This window comes from Penicillium solitum, assembly GCF_028829755.1.
Source record: "Penicillium solitum strain IBT 25940 chromosome Unknown utg000006l_segment0_segment0, whole genome shotgun sequence".
Classification (NCBI taxonomy): Eukaryota; Fungi; Ascomycota; class Eurotiomycetes; order Eurotiales; family Aspergillaceae; genus Penicillium; species Penicillium solitum.
Window position 1 is genome coordinate 295309 of NW_027072126.1, and position 22157 is coordinate 317465.

Here is a 22157-nt window from a genome sequence, read left to right on the forward strand (position 1 = left end):
CCCATTTGAAACTCGGCCCGCCAATGGCCCCTGCTTCCCGCTTCCCGCTAACCATATACATAACACCCAGCGGCTAGCCAGCGGTTACCCAAGCGGTTACCCTGAGAGGCTTAGGGCCATGTAATCAGATATCAGATGGATCCTACCTAGGTACAGGGCTTCCCTCTTCTCTCTCTCTCTCTCTCTCTCTCTCTCTCTCTCTCTCTCTCTCTCTTTCACTTTGCTACACAGTCAATGCACCATACTCCTTCTCTCTACAAACATCTCCCCATGGAGTGACATTCCCTAGAGTACTTGCATGCAAAATACTTCCATGGTTCTGAAGCCACTGTATCTCGCGTACGTGCTTGCCACGTCTCGGAGTTGCAATGACATCTACCAGCCCTCCTGCGCTGACCACAACATTTACACCCCCACCGTCATGTACGACCGACACGTGCATGATTGAAAATCTGTCCGGTACAGATTACTACACGACCACTGTAACAACAGGTCTCACTGGCTGGTGGCTGAACCTTGGTCCGACGGACTGGAGTACTTGCTTCCCTTCGGGATATGCACAGGCGACTGACTTTTACTACTCTCCTGGTATTTGTCCATCGGGCTATTGGACTGCCTTCCAATCAGCCTATACTTCTAGTGGGGAGGCTGCTGAAACCCATGCCACCTGTTGTCCAATGTGAGTGCAAGCATTCTTGATCGTTCGTACATATACTATGGACTTGTACTAACTTGATTTCCCCCTGATCAGAAACTACAGCGTCCAGACCCGAAGTGATCTACTTTGGTTTACCACGAACCAGTGTACCTCCCGACACACCGAGCTGAGCGTTTGGACCTACACTAAAGGGGGGGTAGTTTCTAGCTTGACGACCACAGCAGACGGTATCAATGCCAAAGGAGTCTCTATTCGCTGGCGTGCCTCGGACCTTATTACCGCCACTACGACGAGCTCATTCCAAACCACAACTAGCACAGGAATCCGTGATCCAACAGCAACAGCAACAGCAACATCAAAATCGACACCGACATCGACGGCCCAGGAAACACCTTCGTCCAGCAGCGGGCTGTCGACCGAAGCCAAAGCAGGCATCGGGGTTGGTATATCTGTTGGCGCTCTTCTCATACTCGCGGTGATAGTTTTGATATGGATGTTGCGACGGAAAGCCAAGAAAGAAGACCCTTCTCCCGACGGCACAGAGCCTACACATCGCAACAGATACATGCCGCCCACAGAACTTGAAGATAATGGAGCAGCGTACGGGTCCACGGAAGCCAAGCACAGCCACCCAAACAAGCCAAAACCACTTTATGAACTCGACTCTAGCAGGTCAACGTCACTTCATGAACTCGACTCAAAACACATTGCTGCGGAGCTGCCCGCGCAATGATGTAATTGATTGCTAGTTTTCGATACGGATCGTCCAATTCATTTTGTCATGAGGGAGTCTCGCAACTATCTGCCTCTATCTGCAAAAGATCACCTCTTCTTTCTTTCTATGCTTGGGATCGCTTCTTTCCGGCTGAGTGAAGGAGCCCTCGATTGTTCATATTATTTTGATACCCCTACTGTCTCCAAAATAACTTGGGATTTTGATTTTCCGTTGATAGCTTGGCCGCTTCTTTTTGACTGTGTTTCAAAAGCCTGAATAAATATAATATGATACAGCATTAAATGTGAATCTAACGTGGTTGCTTTGCTATCATCCGAATGACACTAGTGTCAAGTATTGAGTATCTTAACATATTGAAGTTCATTGTCAATTATATTATAGACCTGGTCACGAATCTTAAAATATTCACAATACGCCAATGGCATTATGGGTGGAATATCACTGCTCTCAGCCTCCGACGGGGCCTCCAGGGCTGGTGTTTCCGCTTCGATAACTCAAAACTCGATTGAATCTCCGAATTTTCAAGCTTATGAGATTCATCTACTTATCGGCGCTATCTCTTCATTAATAACCCTCTTAAGTGCAATCTGTAACACGATACATGTCGGAACAAACCTAGTGACCATGTTTATTTGTGGGCTATTCCATTGTATTGGCGAATGGTATCAGCCATGGTTCTAAGCGCTCGATCACATTTAGAGGCGAAGATCTAATTTACGAAAGAAAAGATGGATATTTCTAACGCCCCAGTTGATGGGCGAAAATGGACCGTTGCTTATACATACATATCCGATACACGCTGGTACATGCGTGGATGTTGATACATAGCTAGTGGCCAACATGGAGAGAGTTATGCCAATCATTCGAAGGCGACATTTTCGGAGTGAAATAGTATCATTGAACTGCAATCTAGCGTCGAATTGAAGTATTGTATTTTTTTTATCTTCATTGGGTCATGATTTCCCTGTAGCAATTAACCATCATGCAAACATATCAACTGGCTGTATCAAGTCTGAAATTGAGATCAATCTAGACCTCCTTATGTACAACAATCACGACGGAATATGCTCACGAACAACCCAAAAACAACATAGGGTATCAATCAATTAGAAAAGCAGCCAACTCCTGATATTCACTGGATCAAGCTGCGCCGTCATATTTCTGCCGTCTTTTCATGGACTTCCACTGAACAAGTCCAGCACCAATAAATGAGAGTAGTGCGGCGGCAACAGACACGTAGAATGTCTGAACGATGGCAATGTTGTACGCATATAGGACGGATGGCAGCATATCTTTGGGCACGCGTTGGGATAAATTCGCAGCTCCGGTTTTTATTATTGCGTTTGGGCTGAGGTTGGGAGCATTAACCGTTATGCTGGCCACAAGGCGATTTTCAAAAACTGTTTGGGCTATCGAAATAAACATTGCCCCACTGAGACTTTGTGCAAAGGTGATGATGGCAATTCCGATCGGTATGTCCTGTAATGGCAGTACAGTCTGAAGTGCGTTGATCGATTGCTGGAAGCCAAGTCCTGCTCCAATTCCAAGTATGACCTGGTATCCAATCCACTGCGGATGTCCGCTGTTCACTTTGAAAGTTGTACACAGTCCAGAGCCAATCGCGAGAAAAGCACTTCCAGCGAACATAAGTGGCGTATAGTATCCAACGATATTCACCAATAATCCTGCTAAAGCAGATAATACAATCATAGCGACCACCATTGGAAGATTGTTGATTCCAGATTCTGATGCAGAATTTTCCTTGACTGCTTGAAACCAGATAGGGAGCTTGGGGACTTGTTAGCAATGAAGCCAGGAAGGATTGCATTTAGAACCCACATAGTATCCAAAGATGAAAAAAGAACCACCTAGGAATGTAGCATGGATTACTGCCCCAAGCACATTTCGATTCTTGAGTAAACGAGGCGGTACTGTGGCATTGTCCTGCTGCCAGACCTGGATAATGCACCATGAAAAACCGAGTACGCCAAACAGAACAAATAGGACAATGATTCGAGCATTGCCCCAGCTGTATTTGGTGCCACCCCATTGGAGACACAATAGAAGGGAGACGACCGCGGGGATGAATGCAAGTATACCGAGGGGATCCATTCGCTTTAGCTGCCCAAGTCGGCTTATTTTGGGTTTTGGCGATGTGGAATCCTTGAAGAACAGTAAAATGACAAGGCCAGTGAGAACACCAAAGGGCAGATTTATCCAAAAACACCATCTCCAACTGACATGATCAGTTAACAGCCCCCCTAGCCTATTGTAGAATTAGCCGCCATTCTGTGCGATGCGATTGAAATAGCAGGACCTACAATGGTCCTGTGATTGTCGCAATTCCACTAGTGCTGCCGATAATTCCGAAATAGAGGGCACGTCGGTGAAGGGGCACACTGTTTGCGAGCACAAGCAGAGCACCCGGTGACAATCCTCCAGATCCGACGCCGGCAATTGCTCGCCCAAATATCAATCCCTTCGATGTTGGTGTGACTGCACATATTAGGGATCCAAGTTCAAACAAGCCGAGAGCAATCATGTATGTCCACTTTGTTGAATAATATGTGTATACCTTGCCGAATGGTAGAGTGACGGCACACGTGGTTAAAAGGTAAGCACTGGCGTACCAAGATATGTCGCCTAGTGAGTTGAATTGTTCAGTGATCTTGGGAACCGCGGTTGAGAGGATTGTGTTGTCCTGGTAAGTCGTCCACATTAGTTCATGAAATCGTGACAATAACTTGAAACTTACCAAGGCAATACAAAAAGATTGAAAGCAAAGTCCTATCAAAATTGGAGCAAGCTTTGAACTCGGTGGATAGACTTGCTTTTCTTCTTCATCATCATCATCACTATTCTCGGTTCTAGCCTCTTTCAATGGGATGTCATCTCGATTTGTGTTATCTTGATCCCTGAAGTCATTCATGCTTGAACCGTCTGCCATGAAACTTCCTGTTGAATTCCGTAGTTGATATTGAAATGGTGAGAACTCATAAAAATGCGTTTGGTCGAATCATCCAGACTGAAGTCCGAGGGATGTGTGAAATAGACAAGGTAGAAACCGTCACATTAAATCTGAGTGTGGACGTACAGTACTTTTCTTGTAGGACATCTATGGACCTACATTACTACAGCCGGATGTAACCCGATAAAGTATGCAAGGGGCTTATATCTTGATTTATGCTCGGGCTCTTTCACTTTCACTTCACATTCTTGCTACGTTGATTGGTATGCAGTATCCTTTTTCTTGACAAGATGACAAGATACTCTATAAATCCAAGCAGCATCTATACCTTTGCTCAAAGAATATCTCATGCTCTGAAAATTGTTCGATTGGGAAACCAATCTCATGACAAGATTGTGTCATTTGATCTCGTTCGTTACTCGAGGTCGATCACTTTCGGCGTGATGAATCTCGAAACCCTGCATTCCAGTGAGACTGTAACTTCACCAACACAGATCCTATGATTTCTTGTCAATTGATACTTTGAGTAATAAATAGCTTGGAAGCCTAACGAATATTCCGGTGCTCTCCCAAACAAGACTGAAGGTACAGAGAGTAAATGATAGTTCACCTGTCACCTCTGTATAACCGACTGACTCGCAAAAAGCAGTGTGTGTGTTTTATTATTATAAAAACTACGGGTTTTCTCATAGAACACAAATGAACATTTCGACAGGTCTACTGTTCGGATACGATATTATATATATTTATGCGGTGCTAATTGGGTAGCCACAAGGCCATGACAACACTCATTAAACTATAGTATTGAAAGTTTGAGCATGCCTCACAAACCATCCTCGTATGACTATACACAAGTATACTAGAAATCTAGCATTGCGAGGACTAATTAGGTTTTATGGATTGGAAGGATTCTGGTGATCTGATCTGGGTGTAAACGAAACATAAGATTGCCCTTTGCAAATACATTCGGGACTCGGCAGTAACAAATACCTCAAGCGTCATTTCGAAGGGGTAGTTATAAGGGGCGCCGGGTTTCTGGCGTCAGTAGATCTTTTAGGAATCCTGATTCATCGATGATGGAAGTGGAGAAGTGAATATTATTCCGAGGAATGCACGTGAGCCACTGTCCAACTTTATTCTTCGAGATATTTTCTTCCCAAGAAAAAGGAGCTCGCAACTGGGATGCCTCTTAGGCTGATGATACAGATAGAAGACATTATGGAGCTTTATGGTGACAAAAGTAGAAGTGCGGTAACCGAGGCTTGACGGGTTGACGGGTTGTATGTGATTGATGGATTGGTAAGGTAGGCACTAAACATTAAAAGAAATCTAACATCGAATATAATGCTGCAATTCTTATCGACGCGGTCAGATATTCATGATCGGGGAGGGCCATGATCATATGCGGTATCACAATCAGTTACTATATTGATTCTGACTTGATGTTCGTAGACCCAACCGAAGTTACTTGAAGATTCCCGCTGGGGTTCCAAACATTCTTCGCCGCCGTTATTCTCCGAGTCACCTCGTTGGCTTATCCTTAAGGGGCTCGAGGAAGAAGCAAAGCAGGTCCTGTCATGCTCGATGGGTGACCAGACTGATCGCTCGCTTATACTGAGCCCTATATATATAGTCCCAGTAGTAGACTATTGCATACTCTGGATGATATCGAAAACGATGCTGTCCATCGTGCTTCCTAAATAAGGAGAGTAAGGCTCACCATCAGAGCCATACTCAACATACAGAACAATACTGCAACGGAGCCACTAGCGAGGAGAGATAACATAGGTCTGTTGTTTTGGACGAGGTTATTTTCTCCAGCCATCTACTATGGCTTCACTATTCCGAGTTGCCCTGGGTTATTTCGCTGTAGTCATTTCACGAATCCATCTGCCCGATACCCCTTGTAAGAGTCGACGCTTTCATTCTAAATGAAATCAATTTGCACATAAAGCGTCTCCAATGTTCTAGCTCTATTAAAAGGTGTCCATGGATATTACTCCTGTTATCTCCACCGTGTACGGCATCACTTTATGTGACATTGACTTCTATGCTCAAGATATCCACCAATGTGGATTTTGTCGAAGCAATGCAGATGCGACATTTCTAACGTCAATATCTTTGTCCATTGAATATAATAATCGTACAACAAGATATGATTATAAAATGTCTCAGTTCAGGGATCGGGTGTTCGTAAATCATATATTTCTGGTCGACTGTGCTGCTTACGGAGCTATCACCCGCCGTTGATTTAGACCACTTCTTCATGGGTTGCACCACTGGTATCCGTCTTGGCACCAAGCTCCTTGCGACGTTCAACCTCTTCCCCAAAAAGATCTCCCATCTCGTGAGTGCGCCATGGCTTGATATCGGTCTCGAAGACTAGGTCGATCTCCTCAAGAGACCGGCCCACAGTCTCAGGATACGTGAAGAACACATGGAAAGTCATGGCAGTGCAGAATACCCCGAAAATAATATAGGTCTTCCACTGAATATTGTGGAAGGCTGGTGCCACAAAGTAAGCCAGAGCAAAATTGAAGATCCAGTTGGTGGCGGCCGACAAGCCAACACCCTTCGCTCGATACTTCAGGGGGAAGACCTCGGCGGCATAAATCCATGCAGTTGGAGCCTAGAAATGTTAGACGATGTTTCAGATACAAACATAATTGAATATAGCATACCCAAGTCAGGCCGTAGATGCCGGTGAAGATGTATGAAAAGGCGATGACTGTCATTCCTGCACTGCCCTTGATCTCCCACGTCAAATTGGCATTCCCATTGACATTTGGAACTGGGTTGCCTTTACTGGCCATGACACCAGCAATGATAAAGTGCACAACCATGCAAGTGACAGATCCGATAAGAAGTAGGTTTCTTCGCCCAACGCGATCGATAAAGGGAAGCATACAGCCTGTGGTCACCAAGAAGATGACATACTGAATAGCGGAGGACCACAGGGTTGTATTTCCAGTCTGTAGTTGATGGTAAGCATAACCGCTTCAGCTTCCTTCGTTTCGCTTGAGGGGGAACTTACCATGCCAGCCATTTCGAAAATGTAAACCACATAATACATGGCAACGTTACCGCCCAGAAGTTGCTGCCACATTTGAACACTCATTCCACACATCGTGCGCTTCCAAACACGAGGTCCAAACAATGCCAGGAATGAGACCTCTTGAGATTCATGTGCCACACGCACAGCCTCTCGGACTTCTTCGAATTCTACCTGTACAACTGGGTCATGGCGATCACCATTGGCGTGAATGATTGCCAATGTGTCCAATGCTTCTTCCCAACGCTCCTGCGAGGCAAGCCAGCGAGGGGACTCGGGGAAGAAGAACAAAGCGATGAACAGGATGAGGCCTGGCACGGCCTGCACACCCCAGCAAATCCGAAAAGCAGCCGTCCCAGATACGCCAATCACGCAGCCGTATGCAATGAGGTACATGATCAAAATACCCCATTCGATTGCCCATTGCTGAATGCCCACCACGCGACCACGGATACGAGCGGGCGCTAGTTCAGATAAGTAGACGCATGTTTGCGAGGAGGTCACGCCAACTGCAAGTCCGCTGACAACACGTCCGGCGACCAAATGCGTCACATTTTGTGCACTGCATTGGACCATGGCACCGACGATCCAAACAAGAGAGGCAATCATTAATGCATAGCGCCGACCAAGAATATCCGATAACCAACCCGCTGCAATTGAACCGGCGAAGGAACCGGCGGACATCGATGCTGTAATCTATTGTGGGATATTAGCACATGAATCAAAATTAGAGACTGGAGATCGCGTACTCCACCTTGGAGGTTGGAGTCTGGCGAGCCGAAGTAATCTGTATATGTATCAACGCCAATCCAGGCGCTCATCGAGCTATAGCTTGTGTTAGTCTCCATGGTTATCATATCTGGGAAAGGATGTAGAATGTACACACCTCACATCGAAGCCGAAAAGAGCGCCTCCAATAGTACCAAAGGCGGCAAGAACTGTGGAATATGAGCGTCATGAGTACTCTCAACAGCCAGACCATACATACCGTAAATGTTTGTTATAGTATACATGATTGGATTGGACTATGAAAGTTGTCAATCGAAGCCTTGGGCTTGCGGGAAGGCGCTTTTATAAGTAAAGTAGGAGCAGATTGACAGGCCAATGCACGATTCGGCACGTCGACTCGGGCCACGCGACGTTGCATGGTAGGATTCCGGGGCCGGGGCATTGACCCTGGAACGGGAAAAGATAAACGGCCATGAATTGCGGAGGAGGGGAGGAGAAACCCGGGGCACCAAAGTCGGGGCACCAAAGTCGGGGGTGGACACGGCGTCATTGGCGGGCCTATATGGAGTAGTAGTGTATCGAAGAACCAGTCGGGCCATTCGATGTGCCCCTTATTAACCGAGATGTTCATTTATCCGCGGGATTATCCCCGGTTTTAGGTGACTCCTCAGCCCAACCTCCCGCACGGATAATTGAGTGATATGAATTCCGAGACGGTTTGCGTTCTGCCTATTATCAGTTATACATAAATACCTTCTTTCTTCCGAAGCTCCAAAAGCGAGACCGTTTCTCGCAACAGATCGGCATACCGACGTCATGCCCCCAGACAAACCAGTTCTTCTACTTTAGATTATATCGACGAGGTGAGTACTCATTCTCAAATGTCATTTTGTCGGCCCATTTCTTGTAATATTTTCCGAACACGCCCGATTAGACCTATATTTTCTTCCTATAAAAATGTTTTCTTTACTAGTACCATGAAAATGTCCATTATATCGACTTGTCAAATATGCCAGTCTGTGAGATGGCGGTGCTCTGATGGAAGCGGATCGTACGAGCTTTTTGCATCAGGAGGGCTTTAATTCGAATCAAAGAGCCTAGGTGAGCTCACTTTATATTGAATACGTATTCCTGACAAAGGTCGGGTAAATTATATGCAGAGCTGAACTCGGATCATTGCCCTTTCGATGCTCCATCTGGGTTGTCCGAATGGGTTGTCCCATCCCTGTTTTTCTTTTTTACTTGCACTTAGCTGCTTGAAGTTGATATCATTTCTTTCATCTTCTGGCGGTGTCTCACTGGTGCCTAGGATCATTCTGGTAAATGAAGTCTTGTATTGACTAGGTTGTATAGTATAGTTCACCGAGCAAGGTCTTCGAACTTTCATGATATCTTCGTCTATCTGATACATACACCCCTGAGGTCTCCTATTTCATTATCTCTCACCCGTGGAAAAATTTAGGTTCCACCCCCCGACACCACATTGCCATCATCCCCAGGGATGCTTTATATAACCGAAATCGAAGTTCACCCTCCACTTTTTCAATCACACTACCACACCATACACAGCATTCCTTTTGGATTGGTATCTGGCATAGGTTGGTATATATCTTATGCTTCTTATGGAATGTGGAAGCTCGCGCTACGCCCAGGTTGTGTCTCAATAGAGGCAGATTCTGATGACAGCTCTGTCATGTGAAATTGTGATTCCCACGACCCGACCCCCTAAGCCCGAAGGCAAGTATTATCAGTTCCCAAGATCCACCTTTATCGAGCGGTATTTCGTCAACTATTGCACGTTTGACCTGAAATCAATACCCTATCGGTTTGAGTTCGGATATGGGTCCCTACACAACCTTCAAGTTCTATTCCAGTCCCTAGGAAGAAAAGACAATCGGACTCTGGTCATAATGTCCGTTGCCAACCAACCTTACGGAAGGAAGTGAGGTGGCATGTTGGTAAACAGGGTCCATGGGCAATCAGTAGGTGGGATGTGAATCCTCAGCAATAGGCTCTTCAGCATGGCAAGTCCAATCTGGGTACCCACTCAAGTATGATCACTATCTAGATGAATTGCAAAAGCTTCGTTAGAGAACAAGCTGAACCAAGAGAATAGGGGTTTAACACAATCATTGACCATTCTACGAGATCTAGTATATAGCTCATCTCTCTATGGTCTATTCTTCAAACCAAAAAGGCATAAAAATTACATCAGAAGAACAGGTGTATCGCAGAACCAAAAATTTACAGCTTGCTCTTGGCCGGCTCATTCTTGAGCAATGCCGAATTCCATGGGTAAGGGTCGAACACCAAGTCGTTAACAGGGTTCTCCTCGCTTGCCCGGCGGAACAGGTCCTCGTACACCTTGCCGTCATAGCGACCCAGGCTGCTGTCCAGCTGCCAGTCCGGAATCGCCCAGGCATCGACCAGTCGAACAGCGTGCGGGCGGATCTCATCGAGCAGTTTTAGTACCGCAGTGGTACGAGTCAGTGTGATCTGTCGCACAGTGACCGCACCGGAAGCGAAGAACTCAGCCGCTTCGCGCTCCAAAGTATGCAGCGAGAAGAGTCGGAATAATTGGTGCATGAGGCCCTTGGTCTCTGGATCCAAGGTCGCTGAGAGTTGAGGGGAGGAAACCGCCTCGTAGAAGTTCTTCACCATCATGTACTGAGAGTGAGCCGTAGACAAACGCCAGAAGTCAACCAAAAGGCTGTTCCAGGAGCGCTGCTCAGCATCCCGATGCTTCAGAGCCTCGAAAGTCAGATGGGCCGTGCGCCATGCAAAGGCAGCGACAATGTCTTTGTCTTCATCGAGCACATCGAATGAAGCTCCCTTGTCGCGTCGGTCGAGGTATGCCTGGAGGATCTGGCTAGTGTCGTTGCCAGCTGGCTTGCCAGCTAGGACGGCACGGGCAGATTTAAGAAGCTGTTGATATTGTCAGTCTCAAGTGGATAGAATGGAAGAAAGAACTGCGACGTACGTAACGTGCAACCTGCTGGGTCAACATATAGTTGTCACCTTCCCAGGTCAGTGTGGGCAGATAGTCCGCATATGCCGGTCCAATGCCGCTGTAGCTGCTGTATCCATGTCCACCACATGCGCGGCGGCAGACCTCCAGACCCTCACCAGCAGTGGTACTGGCCAGAGCCTTGAGACCACAGGAGGTGGCATGTAGATCCGCCAGGAGATTCGCACCGGCGCGGAGCTGCTCGGGTCCAGCGCCCCGCGACTCCTGGTCCGGCGAACTGGCTGCCTTCATGCGGCTTTGATTCTCCTCATACAGACGCATCATGCCGCGACCAGTGAAATGAAGGGCATACATGGATGCCAAAAGCGGGAGCAAGCGCACTTGGACCATCTTATAATTTAGTACTTGGGTCTCACCCGCGTGTGGATCCGCATCGCGATCCTGGAATTGCCTCCGAACTGCACAGTACCGGGTCGCAATAGTGACACCGCGAGCCAGAACACCACCGGCATCGAGAACAATATTGGCGCGCACCCAAGTCATAGTACCAAAGACAAGAGATGGCATAGCAGGCTTAGCATAGTGGTTCGTCTCCTTGTCGACCTGACAGAAGCGGGCTAGCATGTTGACATGGGGGATCTTGACGTTGTTGAACAGCAGGAAACCATTATCCATAGTGCTAAATTAGTCATTAGTCCTAGTGCTAGCCAAATAGTGAGAACGGACTTACTTGTAGCCAAACTTGGGACCAATATCGCCCACATATACATTATCCAAGGGCTGATGGGTTTCGAGGTCACGGACCTGCACAACGAATGGGTGAGGACCGTAGTTCTTGCCATCAATAAACAGCTGGGCCATAACCACAGCGTGATTGGCCGTGCGCCCGAGAGATCCGATCCACCACTTCGAAGCAGTCAATGTTGGGGAGTTGATGGTGAATGTCTTATCGTTGGAGTTCCAGGTGGCGGTGGTTTCCAAACCGCGCACGTTCGATCCGTGACCCAATTCTGTTTGCGCATAGCAGCCGATGATCTCGTATTTTTCTGCGCGTTCAAGGAACAGCTTGTGCTGCTCGGGGGTGCCTTGTTCCCGGAGAGTCACCTAGATAACGATCAAAGCGGTCAGTTGGATTTTTGCCGGGGGGATGCAATCTATTTACCAGGAACATGCTGGCGTGCAAACCATATGGAGTAGGTTCACCGATCAAGTCATTGGCCGCATGAAGCTCTGTCATTGACCATTTGTGCTCTTCTGCGAGCTGCTGGAGGCGCTTGGCCTTGGCCAGCGACCGCTGGAGCCGCTCTACGCGGCCCAAAGTATGATTTTGAGACTTATCAAATACTTTTTCGGGTTGCAAAAGAGCTAGGAGGGATGCTCGTCGCTCTAGAGTTTCCTTTGTGTGCAGCAACTCGGATAATCTTTCCACGTCGACATTGGATTGAGCGCGCTCCTGCTGGAGGAGCTCAGATCCTTGCGGACCCGACGGCTTCAGGGCCTTAACCCAATTAGGAGGAGGTGTTGGCATTGTGAATGAGAAAGGGGGGATATATTGGAATAGATGGGAGAGAAAGAACGGGGAAAGATGGGGTTATGAACCCCAAAGAGAAGGAGGAAGCTTGGAAGGGCCGAGGGTCTAAATTAGGAAACAGCCTCGGCTTAAAAAAGCTGACTAAGTGGGAAATGGCGGAGGGCCGGGGAACTTCCAAATTCGGAGGTTTCCAATTCCCGAGGTTGACTGGCTTTTACACCTGTCAAGACCCTCTTTGGAGTATATACCTCCATGGATGGATGTATGGAGTCCTCCCACAATTTCTTAATTACCGATCATTTATTCCGTCACACGAGTCAGCCCCGCACATTTCTATCATGGACTAATTTTGATATGGGGAAGCGGGGAGAACATACTCCGTACGCATTTCGGGTTGACGGCTTTCACGGCTTAACCAGTCCCGAAATCAGCTGACCCCGATCATCGGGTCTGAGAGAGTGATGAGATCACCCGCGATCGGCACTAACACCGTCTACGTTTGGAATACATATAACCCTGGAAATGTTCTGGGAATTCTGGGAAATGACCTCGGTTTGGAGGTGTTAAACTTGCAAACTATACACCCGGTCATGTATGTGGTCATGTGGTCAGATTGTTAACATGAAAAGAAAAGGCTCACGTGAAATTGAGTACAACATTCCATACGGGATGAGCGAAAAGTCCGAGATAAATAATCGGATCTGATAACAAAAAAAAACTTCCCGAATGATTCTCACATGTCAACATGTGAGAGATGTTGATTTATTCATTGCGTCTGAGCTTGGCCACCCGCGGCAATCCCAACCACGTGATGAGAATGGCACCAGATAGGGCGATGATAAATGGCTGTAGCACTTTCACTCCCTTGGCTTGTGCAAGCACACCGACTGCAAAAGGGAGGATTGCCGCCCCGCTACCCCCAAAGGCAGCGACAAACCCTATTGAGGTGACATGCAGGTGCCGAGGAAGAAGCTTGGTAACGATGACAACTGCCCCGGGGAAAAGGGGTCCAAGGAAGAAGCCTTGCAGAGACACTGCCACGGCCGACGCATAGAACTGGGGCACAAGCCATAGAACCAAAGCAAATCCTATAGAGCACACTATATATATCTGTTGGAAATCAGTCAGTCTGGTTCTATCGCAACCCCCCCCCCCCCCAAAAAAGCGTGAGGCTCACCGAAATTGCGACTTTCTCGCCCACCCGGGGTGTTACAAACCCCAAAACTACCCGTCCAACCGTGATTCCCAACCAGAATCCAGTGGCCGTCATACCGCTAGCAAAAGCACTACCTTGCCGAACTCGGATCATAAAAGTAACAATCCACCCTCCCAGCGCGACCTCTACTCCCACGTATCCCAGTAGGAACAATGCGCAGAGCCAGGTTACCCGGGCAGCGGGGCGCTTGAAGAGTGCATCTCTCAAGCCACCTTTTTTGTTCTCGTCCGATGAGGGTACGTTGGATGCGCGGAAATCGGCGGCGGTTGATTTCCAGAAGCATGCGCCAGAAACCACCAATTCGATGGCCGCACAAGCGATCTGAGCATTAACTCGTGGTCAATACCTGCGAGAAACCTTCCAAGGCCCAAGCACTTACCATGACATAATAAAAGTAATACCACGGCAGACCACCCTTGGCAATAATTGACGTTGCGACCAACGGACTCATAACTGCACCAGCTCCATAGATCCCATGCAACACTCCCAGCACCTCATTTGCATTAGCCATGTTACCAATCCATGCATTCCATGCAGCATCCTCTAGGCCATTTCCCAACCCTGCAAAGATGAATGCGACCACCAATACCGGATAGGGTGGATGAACGCAGTTGATAATATAGGCAATGAGATGGCACGCTGGCCCGATAATGGCCACACCACGTTGACCGAACGTATAGTGGATGCGGTGATTGAGAAAAGCGGCGACTGTATAGCCTACTAGAGGTGACAAGAAAACGAGAGACACAACCGTGTACGATAGATGGTAGTATGATTCTAGCTGTATGCTAGATGAGACAGGTTGTTGTCAATTGCAGGGGTTTCATCTTACATATGGAATTAGAGCCTGCGAATAGTCAGCATATATCCCGCAACATTGAAATCAAAATGTGCTCCTTTTGGGCCAAATCAACTTACACCATAGGCTGCGTCATTCGCACCCATGACTAGGAATGACCAGAATGTTGCAAGGGTTCGATGAATATTGACGCGAGGCTGGTTCCATTTCTCCAACAACGGAAAGCTTTCAGGACCCAAAGGTGAACCTGTATCTGACTGGCTATGAGGCAAAGCCTCGAGAGCGATGAGATTCGAATCGCGCATTTTTTGAATCACACGGGTAGTTGCCATAGCGTGTGATTCAGTGCGGTGCGAATTCTGTTTGCAAGTAGAACCATCAACAGCAATGACAGCCCAAAAGTCCGTTCTTTCCTTGGCGCGGGGGGGTCAACCCGCATTATTGCCAGATTGAGATGAGGGGATGGTGACGTCCCCCACATTGCTTCGGCAGAACATCGGGTGAGGATGATATCCAAGTTATCGACCTTGAACGGCTTGTTAGACGCCTTTCCCAGTTTTTGTTTTGCTCCGATAATTCTTGTGCTTGTTATATTTATGCGCCGAGAGGTCATAGACCGAGAGACACTGTTTTGGTAGATAAACTCCATGAATCAGTTGTTGTGAAGGACTGAGTACTCGTGTGTCAAAATCATCCCTTAATTAGATATGAGAATTGGATTTAGATTGACGAATACCGTCCCTGATCGCGGACGATTTTGTCGAGTGCATTCAGCCCAATAACTTATATGCATTGGATTCGATAATTCCACAAAGAACAAAGTATTGTATCCTGGATTAAACCATCCCGTATATACTCCTATATCGCGATTTACCATCAGCACTCCATTTGAAAGACCTTCCCCTGCAATAAATACGAACTTGGGCCACATTTTGGATCATACGGGTGTTGTTTTTCCACCAATCGGAATATATGCATTCATATATATCCTTGGAAGCCCACTCAAAGGCGCTGTCAACTTGGTATATTTTAACAGGAATGAGTTACAATAATCCCATCATACCCGGGTTTAATCCCGACCCATCAATTGTTCGTGTCGACAAAGACTTTTTCTTGGTCACCTCCACCTTTGAATACTTTCCCGGAGTTCCTATTTACCACAGCCAGGATTTGATTCAGTGGACATTGATCGGTCATGCGTTGACACGTCCCAGCCAGCTTCAAATTCATACACCGGAACCGGGGGGAGGTGTCTGGGCAACCACAATTCGTTACCACCAAGGGGTTTACTATATCATTGCCGCGAGCTTTCAGCGTTATCGTCCTCAACAGGATGACCGAGTTTGGCCACAGGGATTTCATGTCAAAACAACCGATATATGGAATGAGAAGACATGGTCTGATCCAGTCTATTTTGATCAAGTTGGCTTTGATCAAGATGTGAGTTTTGACCACTCCCCTAAAAGAATTGCGGGAATGACAGTTGAATACAGCTTTTTTGGGATGACGATGGAACTGTGTATTTATCGTCCACTTACAGAAAGATTCAGCCAACCATTGGCGCTAAGCTGAAGGATTTTGCGATTCATATATGTACTGTTGATCTGGCCACTGGGAATTCTACGTCAGCGCCTACAATGATCCGCGAATCTTCTTCTGGTGTTGCCGAGGGGTCCCATATCTTCAAACGCGGTCGTTATTGGTATTTGTTCACAGCAGAAGGTGGTACTGAAAGTGGCCATAGCGAATGGGTGAACCGCAGTGAGGTCAGTCCATTAGGACCGTGGGAGCTCGGGCCGAATAACCCGCTCTGGCGCAATGGCGTTGAAGACGAAGTGCAAAACACGGGACATGCCGATCTGGTCGAGGACACCAAAGGGCAATGGTGGGCAGTTGTTCTCGGTGTTCGTCCCACAAGAAAGGGAGACACGTGGGAAGACTCAGTGCTAGGTATGGCGACTCAAAAGTATTGAGCGGTTATTATACTAACCTTCCCAGGCCGAGAGACATTTCTAGTTCCTTTGGAATGGAAAGATGACTGGCCTGTGATCAATGGAGGACAGAAAATCAGTCTCAACTCCCATGGACCTGGCCTTTATGAATTTGATACCCCGGTTTCCTGGAGAGATGAATTTTCGGACCCGCAAATGCAAGTTGGATGGTATCGAAAAAGTGAGGCCCAAAGAGTGAACCTGGCTGAGCCCACCTGACCAGAAAATAGACACGCCCTTCGTAACTGACTACTCGCTTACCGAGCGCCCCAATTACCTTCGCCTCCATGGTGGGCCTTATAACCTTTCAGTGCCGGCCAGTCCAACCATGTTTTTTCGCAAGCAAACTCACTTCGTCTGCAGATGGGAGACAAGGCTCTCCTTCCAGCCGACGGTAGGTGAAACGGAGGCTGGCACTGTGGTATGGTTAAATTATTTTACGTATAGCAGCATCGGTATCAGGAAGGATAGCAAGGGCCGTTTCATTCGTTTTCGACCATCAGAGGGCGATATCGTGGAGCGTAGATTGGACACAGATACTGCTGTCACTCTCACAGTTGACTGTGGTAGCGAGTATCGATTTGGGTATCTTGAGGGGATAGAATCTGACATCCACTGGATTGGGTCGGTTTCTAATAGTGCTGCTACGGCAGCACCTCCAGTTGGGGCCAACTTTACTGGCATGATGCTGGGCCTATATGCATATGGAGAGCGCCAGCGATGTCTGGCCCCAGCTGACTTTTCGTATGCAGAGTTTAGATAAGTCAATGTTGTTGCGGTGCTAGTTTCGTGAGCTACATATATAATCGCAAAGATTTGAAATGCACAGAACCTTGCTACATATCTTCCCACATTTCATCCATCTTTAAAACATACATCACATCCACTTTGTATGTATGCAAGGTCTATTGTTGCACTGTTGTGATCATACAGTAACATCATCTCTTAACTCCGTGAGTAACTCCGATCGCCAAGCAAACCGATTGGATTCTTCCTCAACATGGGCTGGCACCTTGAAAACTGTTGTCCCATAAGCAACCTGCGACAGCCTAGCGCTGATTAAGTCAGAATGACCGAAACCTCGAAAATTGACCATCTAATCTCCATCCCTGATGTCGCCTCTGATGACGCCGAGCAAGTGACAGACAACTGGTCTGGATTGAGTGACCCGACCGAACGCCGTCGGCGACAGAACCGCATAAACCAGAGGGCTTACCGTATGTCACTTTCGCTACACTTTGTTGAGTAAGCGCTAATATTTACCAGGGAAGCGCAAGCGACTGGCATCAACTAAAGACATCCACCCCAAGAGCCTAAATGTAGTACCATCCGCTCGTTCGACCTTTACCGTCCAGTCACAAGATCGTTCTTCCCAAGACAATCCGAAACTCAACTTCTGCCACAGCCCCGAATTTTTACAAAATATTTTAGAGAGATTCGCCAAGTCCGCGTTTGAAAGTTACGCGCGAGGAGACCCGACCGCCGATCATCTTATGACGCTAACGAAAGTGAACGTGTTCCGTGCATTCGCCCAGAACCTGCGATTAATCGGCTGGTCGGAGTACTGGATGGACCACGACGCCATTTCACCGTTCAATACAGCTCTGCCACAAAGTCCCTCTGTCCCGGGAAATAGCAGCCTCATTCCGACCAACATGCAGCCTACTCGAATTCAAAAATCGATACACCATCACCCGTGGCTGGACTTCTTTCCTTTACCCAAGATGCGCGATAATCTCATCGAAGCGGGCGATGATTGGGACGACGAACAACTTTGTCACGACATTATGGGTTTCTGGGGTGAGTCAACGATGGATGCAGGACTGCTAGTTTGGGGAGAGCCTTGGGACGTACGGAACTGGGAGGTGACTGAGCCATTTCTGAAGAAATGGCAATGGGTTGTTCGAGGGTGTCCTGAATTGATGAACGCAACAAATAGTTGGCGTGCCCGTCGAGGGGAGAAACTAATATTCCGCTATATTTAAATCAAATGTTGTTACAAACATGAAACTTCCATTTCCGAAATTAACTAACCATTTTTCCACCTTTCTCTGCTGTCTACGTTTATATAAGATGAAATATGGGCAGCCAAACACCAAAAGCAACCAATGTGAACATTGTACCTCCAGACCGTGACATTTGTCAGATAACCCCGGAGGGATGGAGAGCTCGTACCGGAGATAAGCTTGTACTTAGGGGAAATGCTCTTTCTGCTCCTCTTGATAGCCCCGAACATCTCCTGGGCGTGGCTTTGAAGGGATTTGGGGCTACTCTGCCGCAGAGACGACCGAGCTCTGTCATCTAATCACTTTCTCTCGCGGGCGATCCACACTCAAAGGTCGTATAATAAATGTATTGTATTCGTGTTGCATGATTCCGTTGACATTATCCTAATTGAAATACCGTGACAAGACTCGCAATACATGTGGCCCATGAACACGTATCGCGCAAGCTCATGCGTTCAAATCCAGTTTCTCCTTTCGACCCCATATTTCCAGCCATTCTTTGACCGAGGCACCGGATTTAGCCAGTTCATTCATGCATATGTTCCGCACATAGTCACATCGAATTACCTTCATGGCATTGCGAATATTGCGGGGCGACGGAGATTCCAAGGCCCCAGTCACCCAATGGCCGTCAGGTGCATCTAATGCTAGCACGATAGGGTATATCATCTCGCGGTTGTGCAAGTCTTCGGCCACAGAGCCCTTCAGCTTTGCATACTCCGAAGAATAAACATTCTTGCAGTCATTTTGGAGCTGCGAATGCCAGCTATACGAACGTCAAACCTGAATCGTTATGAATTCCTGGAGAAGGGACTCACTTACGCAACCCTAGTTAAAGTCTCATCCATAGAATCATTCTCTAGGACAATGTGGCCTAGTAAACGGAGTAAGGATCCGGTTTTGAGAGAGGCCATTTTTCGATATGCTGCAACTCTGTCCGCGGTAGCGATAGGGAAGCCACTAATTCCATCCCTGCGCCAGGCGAGGGATATATCTTGACCTTCAAGGATGTCCTGGAGATCCTGCATGAGCCATGGCGCGAGATTTGGGAAGTCCTTGGTCGTTTTGTTCAGAATTTGGGTGACTCTGTAGTAGGCGCGGTTTGCTGTCTCTGATGGGCCGTATATTTTGTGTGCAGCGGGTCGTCCTTTGCGGTAATCGCTCCCATCGGAGATCTAGGAACCTGTCATTCAGATGCGCTGCCCTGAACCCATATCGCGAGGAAGGAGAGGGTTTTGGAACTCACATCATCAACTAGCATCAGGCAAAGGTGTATAGCATCCATAATTTCCAACACCATCCGGTACTTGGGAGGGTCGTCATTTTGAAGGGTCGGGGATAACTTGTGGACAAACGCTGTCCAATGATGCTTGCCGTATATTTCCCGAAGATAATCATAAGGGCATTCCAGTGTAGTTATTCTCTCGGGATTCTTTCGTCCGAGCAGGTGGGCTTTTTTGTCCCACCATCGAGGAATGTGGATATTGTCAATAATTAGATAAAGGAAGCCGCTCACAGCAACCATACCCAGCATGGGACTGGCTTCCTGAACAAAAAGTCTGAAAAGTCTTTCGAAGAGGCTCATGATGTAAGAATGATATGAATCGTAATGAAGAGAACAGGGCATACAAATGTATAATCAACATTCAAACATCAATACTTTTAAAGCAATCCCTCTGGTGATATTGTTGTGCTGCTAGATCATCAGGTGCTAGTCCTCATGTGCAGAAAAACTACAAGGGAAGCTCTAGACCCACAACCGACGTCGCATTTTCTGCGCTTACCCCAGTACTATTTTGTTAATGCATGCAATATATTCTGGTCACTGACCAGTCTACGGGATTTCTGCAGGTCGACTTCAAATAGAGCGGGTGGAACCTACAAATTCTTGTTTCCGGGGCTCCGAAAAGGATGCATATGTAACTCTGGTAACCTTCCCCCGTATCGTGTGCATGCAGGAGTTGCGTCAGCCCGAAACCAGGTTTATTATACATATTCTGTGGGGCCATATTAATATCTACATTATAAGATCATAAAACATGACAATATAATTGCGTTATTACAGTGCATCGCCTGCATTGGAATTGCCTTTTTCGTAAGATGCATATAGTTTCATTTCAAGTCCCGAAGTAGGTAGGTACCTAAATGTGTGGTAGACCATGGTTGGAATATCATCTGGTCCTTTTGCCCTACTGAAGTACAGAAAACTCTAATATGCTTGGGAGGAGGGCACTGAAGCTTTATTTTAACCAGGTAACACTAATCATCGCGATGTAAAAAAATATCACACACCAAGAATCCTGTCAGGGACACTTTTTGGCTTAGTGCAGATGGTAATTTGAGAACTGACATTTCCTATGTTACTCATCCTGGTCATGTGCTTATTGTAATTAAATTGGAACTCACGCATAATCACCCAGTTTGTGCACTGCAGGGTGCAGAGAGCGAGCTCATCAAGTACCTTGCGCGCGGTATCTCTTCCTATGCTAAATCCATAAATAGGCATGTCTTTGAGGGGTTTTGTTTCCGCACTCAGAACACTCTTGTTCAGAAATCGATTGATTCATTCTTTTTGATCTACAAGGTTCACCATAATGGACGGATTCGACGGGCCCCAAGCCCCGATAGAGTATCAGGCTGTCATGCCTCTTGCGGATTTATTCCTCCTCGGGGTTACAATTGGGTGGGTGACTAATTATGCCTTGATGGTCCACACGTCGTTCAAGGAAGGGACCTACGCAATGTCTATCATGCCGCTTTGTTGCAACTTTGCATGGGAGATTGTCTATGGCCTGATTTATCCCTCCAAAAATCGACTTGAGCGGGGATTGATCATTTTGGAGTTGCTCATCAACGTTGGCATTATATATGCTGCAATTAGCTTCTCACCACGAGAATGGAGCCACGCGCCACTGGTCGAGCGTAATCTCCATTGGATTTTTGGCATCGGAATCATCGGCTTCCTCACTGGGCACCTCGCTCTCGCATCTGAAATTGGCCCTGCATTGGCGTACTCCTGGGGTGCGATTGTGGCCCAGCTTTTGCTGAGTGTTGGTGGTCTGTGCCAGCTTCTCTGTCGCGGAAGTACCCGTGGTGCTTCCTACTCTCTATGGTATGTGGTCCCGCTTTTTTGACCCGTTTCCCATGCAATATTATCCCCTGAAACAAACCTCCCATCTACAAATGCATCAAGCGCTTATGCTGAGGCATTTTAGGCTTTCTCGCTTCTTGGGCTCGTGTTGCGTGATTGGGTTCGCAGTTCTGCGTTGGATGTATTGGCCGGAATCATTTGCATGGCTCAATAGCCCCCTCGTGCTGTGGAGTGTGGCTGCTTTTCTAATCGTTGATAGCTCTTATGGGCTATGTTACTGGCATGTCAAGCGGCACGAAGAGAGCCTTCGTACGGGACGGACAAGAAAGGTCAAATGATGTGATAACGGGGATAGGATTGTATCGGTGGTGACGGACGGTATCGAAAAAAGATGAGAAGAAAATGAGACGAC

General features: G+C 47.3%; 9 protein-coding genes across 9 annotated transcripts; 4 read left to right on the forward strand and 5 right to left on the reverse strand.

The window, feature by feature from the left end:
- Positions 1 to 368: 368 nt before the first annotated feature.
- Positions 369 to 1391, forward strand: N7455_009235 (uncharacterized protein; the record flags this gene model as incomplete). Its single annotated transcript, XM_040962010.2, has 2 exons — positions 369 to 679; positions 752 to 1391. 2 exons carry the CDS (start codon positions 369 to 371, stop codon positions 1389 to 1391), a joined length of 951 nt encoding a protein of 316 aa, XP_040807539.2.
- Positions 1392 to 2534: 1143 nt separating this feature from the next.
- On the reverse strand, positions 2535 to 4323 carry N7455_009236 (MDR family MFS transporter; the record flags this gene model as incomplete). Its single annotated transcript, XM_040962012.2, has 4 exons — positions 2535 to 3182; positions 3234 to 3660; positions 3716 to 4095; positions 4150 to 4323. 4 exons carry the CDS (start codon positions 4321 to 4323, stop codon positions 2535 to 2537), a joined length of 1629 nt encoding a protein of 542 aa, XP_040807555.2.
- A 2290-nt stretch (positions 4324 to 6613) lies between these two features.
- Positions 6614 to 8427, reverse strand: N7455_009237 (sugar porter family MFS transporter; the record flags this gene model as incomplete). Its single annotated transcript, XM_040962002.2, has 6 exons — positions 6614 to 6991; positions 7044 to 7334; positions 7397 to 8110; positions 8164 to 8239; positions 8301 to 8352; positions 8403 to 8427. 6 exons carry the CDS (start codon positions 8425 to 8427, stop codon positions 6614 to 6616), a joined length of 1536 nt encoding a protein of 511 aa, XP_040807540.2.
- Positions 8428 to 10387: 1960 nt separating this feature from the next.
- N7455_009238 (uncharacterized protein) lies at positions 10388 to 12639 on the reverse strand (the record flags this gene model as incomplete). Its single annotated transcript, XM_040962021.1, has 4 exons — positions 10388 to 11068; positions 11124 to 11790; positions 11842 to 12215; positions 12274 to 12639. 4 exons carry the CDS (start codon positions 12637 to 12639, stop codon positions 10388 to 10390), a joined length of 2088 nt encoding a protein of 695 aa, XP_040807548.1.
- Positions 12640 to 13404: 765 nt separating this feature from the next.
- N7455_009239 (MFS transporter) lies at positions 13405 to 14989 on the reverse strand (the record flags this gene model as incomplete). Its single annotated transcript, XM_040962003.2, has 5 exons — positions 13405 to 13752; positions 13820 to 14179; positions 14238 to 14639; positions 14691 to 14705; positions 14777 to 14989. The coding sequence occupies 5 exons, from the start codon at positions 14987 to 14989 to the stop codon at positions 13405 to 13407; spliced, it is 1338 nt and encodes a 445-aa protein (XP_040807557.2).
- Positions 14990 to 16294: 1305 nt separating this feature from the next.
- On the forward strand, positions 16295 to 17411 carry N7455_009240 (uncharacterized protein; the record flags this gene model as incomplete). The annotated part of the gene is made up of 3 exons (XM_040962011.2): positions 16295 to 16607; positions 16656 to 16829; positions 16879 to 17411. 3 exons carry the CDS (start codon positions 16295 to 16297, stop codon positions 17409 to 17411), a joined length of 1020 nt encoding a protein of 339 aa, XP_040807547.2.
- Positions 17412 to 17717: 306 nt separating this feature from the next.
- Positions 17718 to 18633, forward strand: N7455_009241 (DUF3425 domain-containing protein; the record flags this gene model as incomplete). Its single annotated transcript, XM_065606145.1, has 2 exons — positions 17718 to 17865; positions 17915 to 18633. The coding sequence occupies 2 exons, from the start codon at positions 17718 to 17720 to the stop codon at positions 18631 to 18633; spliced, it is 867 nt and encodes a 288-aa protein (XP_065460610.1).
- A 468-nt stretch (positions 18634 to 19101) lies between these two features.
- On the reverse strand, positions 19102 to 20258 carry N7455_009242 (uncharacterized protein; the record flags this gene model as incomplete). Its single annotated transcript, XM_040962006.2, has 3 exons — positions 19901 to 20258; positions 19477 to 19829; positions 19102 to 19420 (listed from the first exon to the last, which is right to left on the reverse strand). Exons 1-3 carry the CDS (start codon positions 20237 to 20239, stop codon positions 19102 to 19104), a joined length of 1011 nt encoding a protein of 336 aa, XP_040807551.2. The 5' UTR covers positions 20240 to 20258.
- A 990-nt stretch (positions 20259 to 21248) lies between these two features.
- N7455_009243 (uncharacterized protein) lies at positions 21249 to 22087 on the forward strand (the record flags this gene model as incomplete). The annotated part of the gene is made up of 2 exons (XM_040962014.2): positions 21249 to 21766; positions 21870 to 22087. 2 exons carry the CDS (start codon positions 21249 to 21251, stop codon positions 22081 to 22083), a joined length of 732 nt encoding a protein of 243 aa, XP_040807538.2. The 3' UTR covers positions 22084 to 22087.
- Positions 22088 to 22157: the final 70 nt, after the last annotated feature.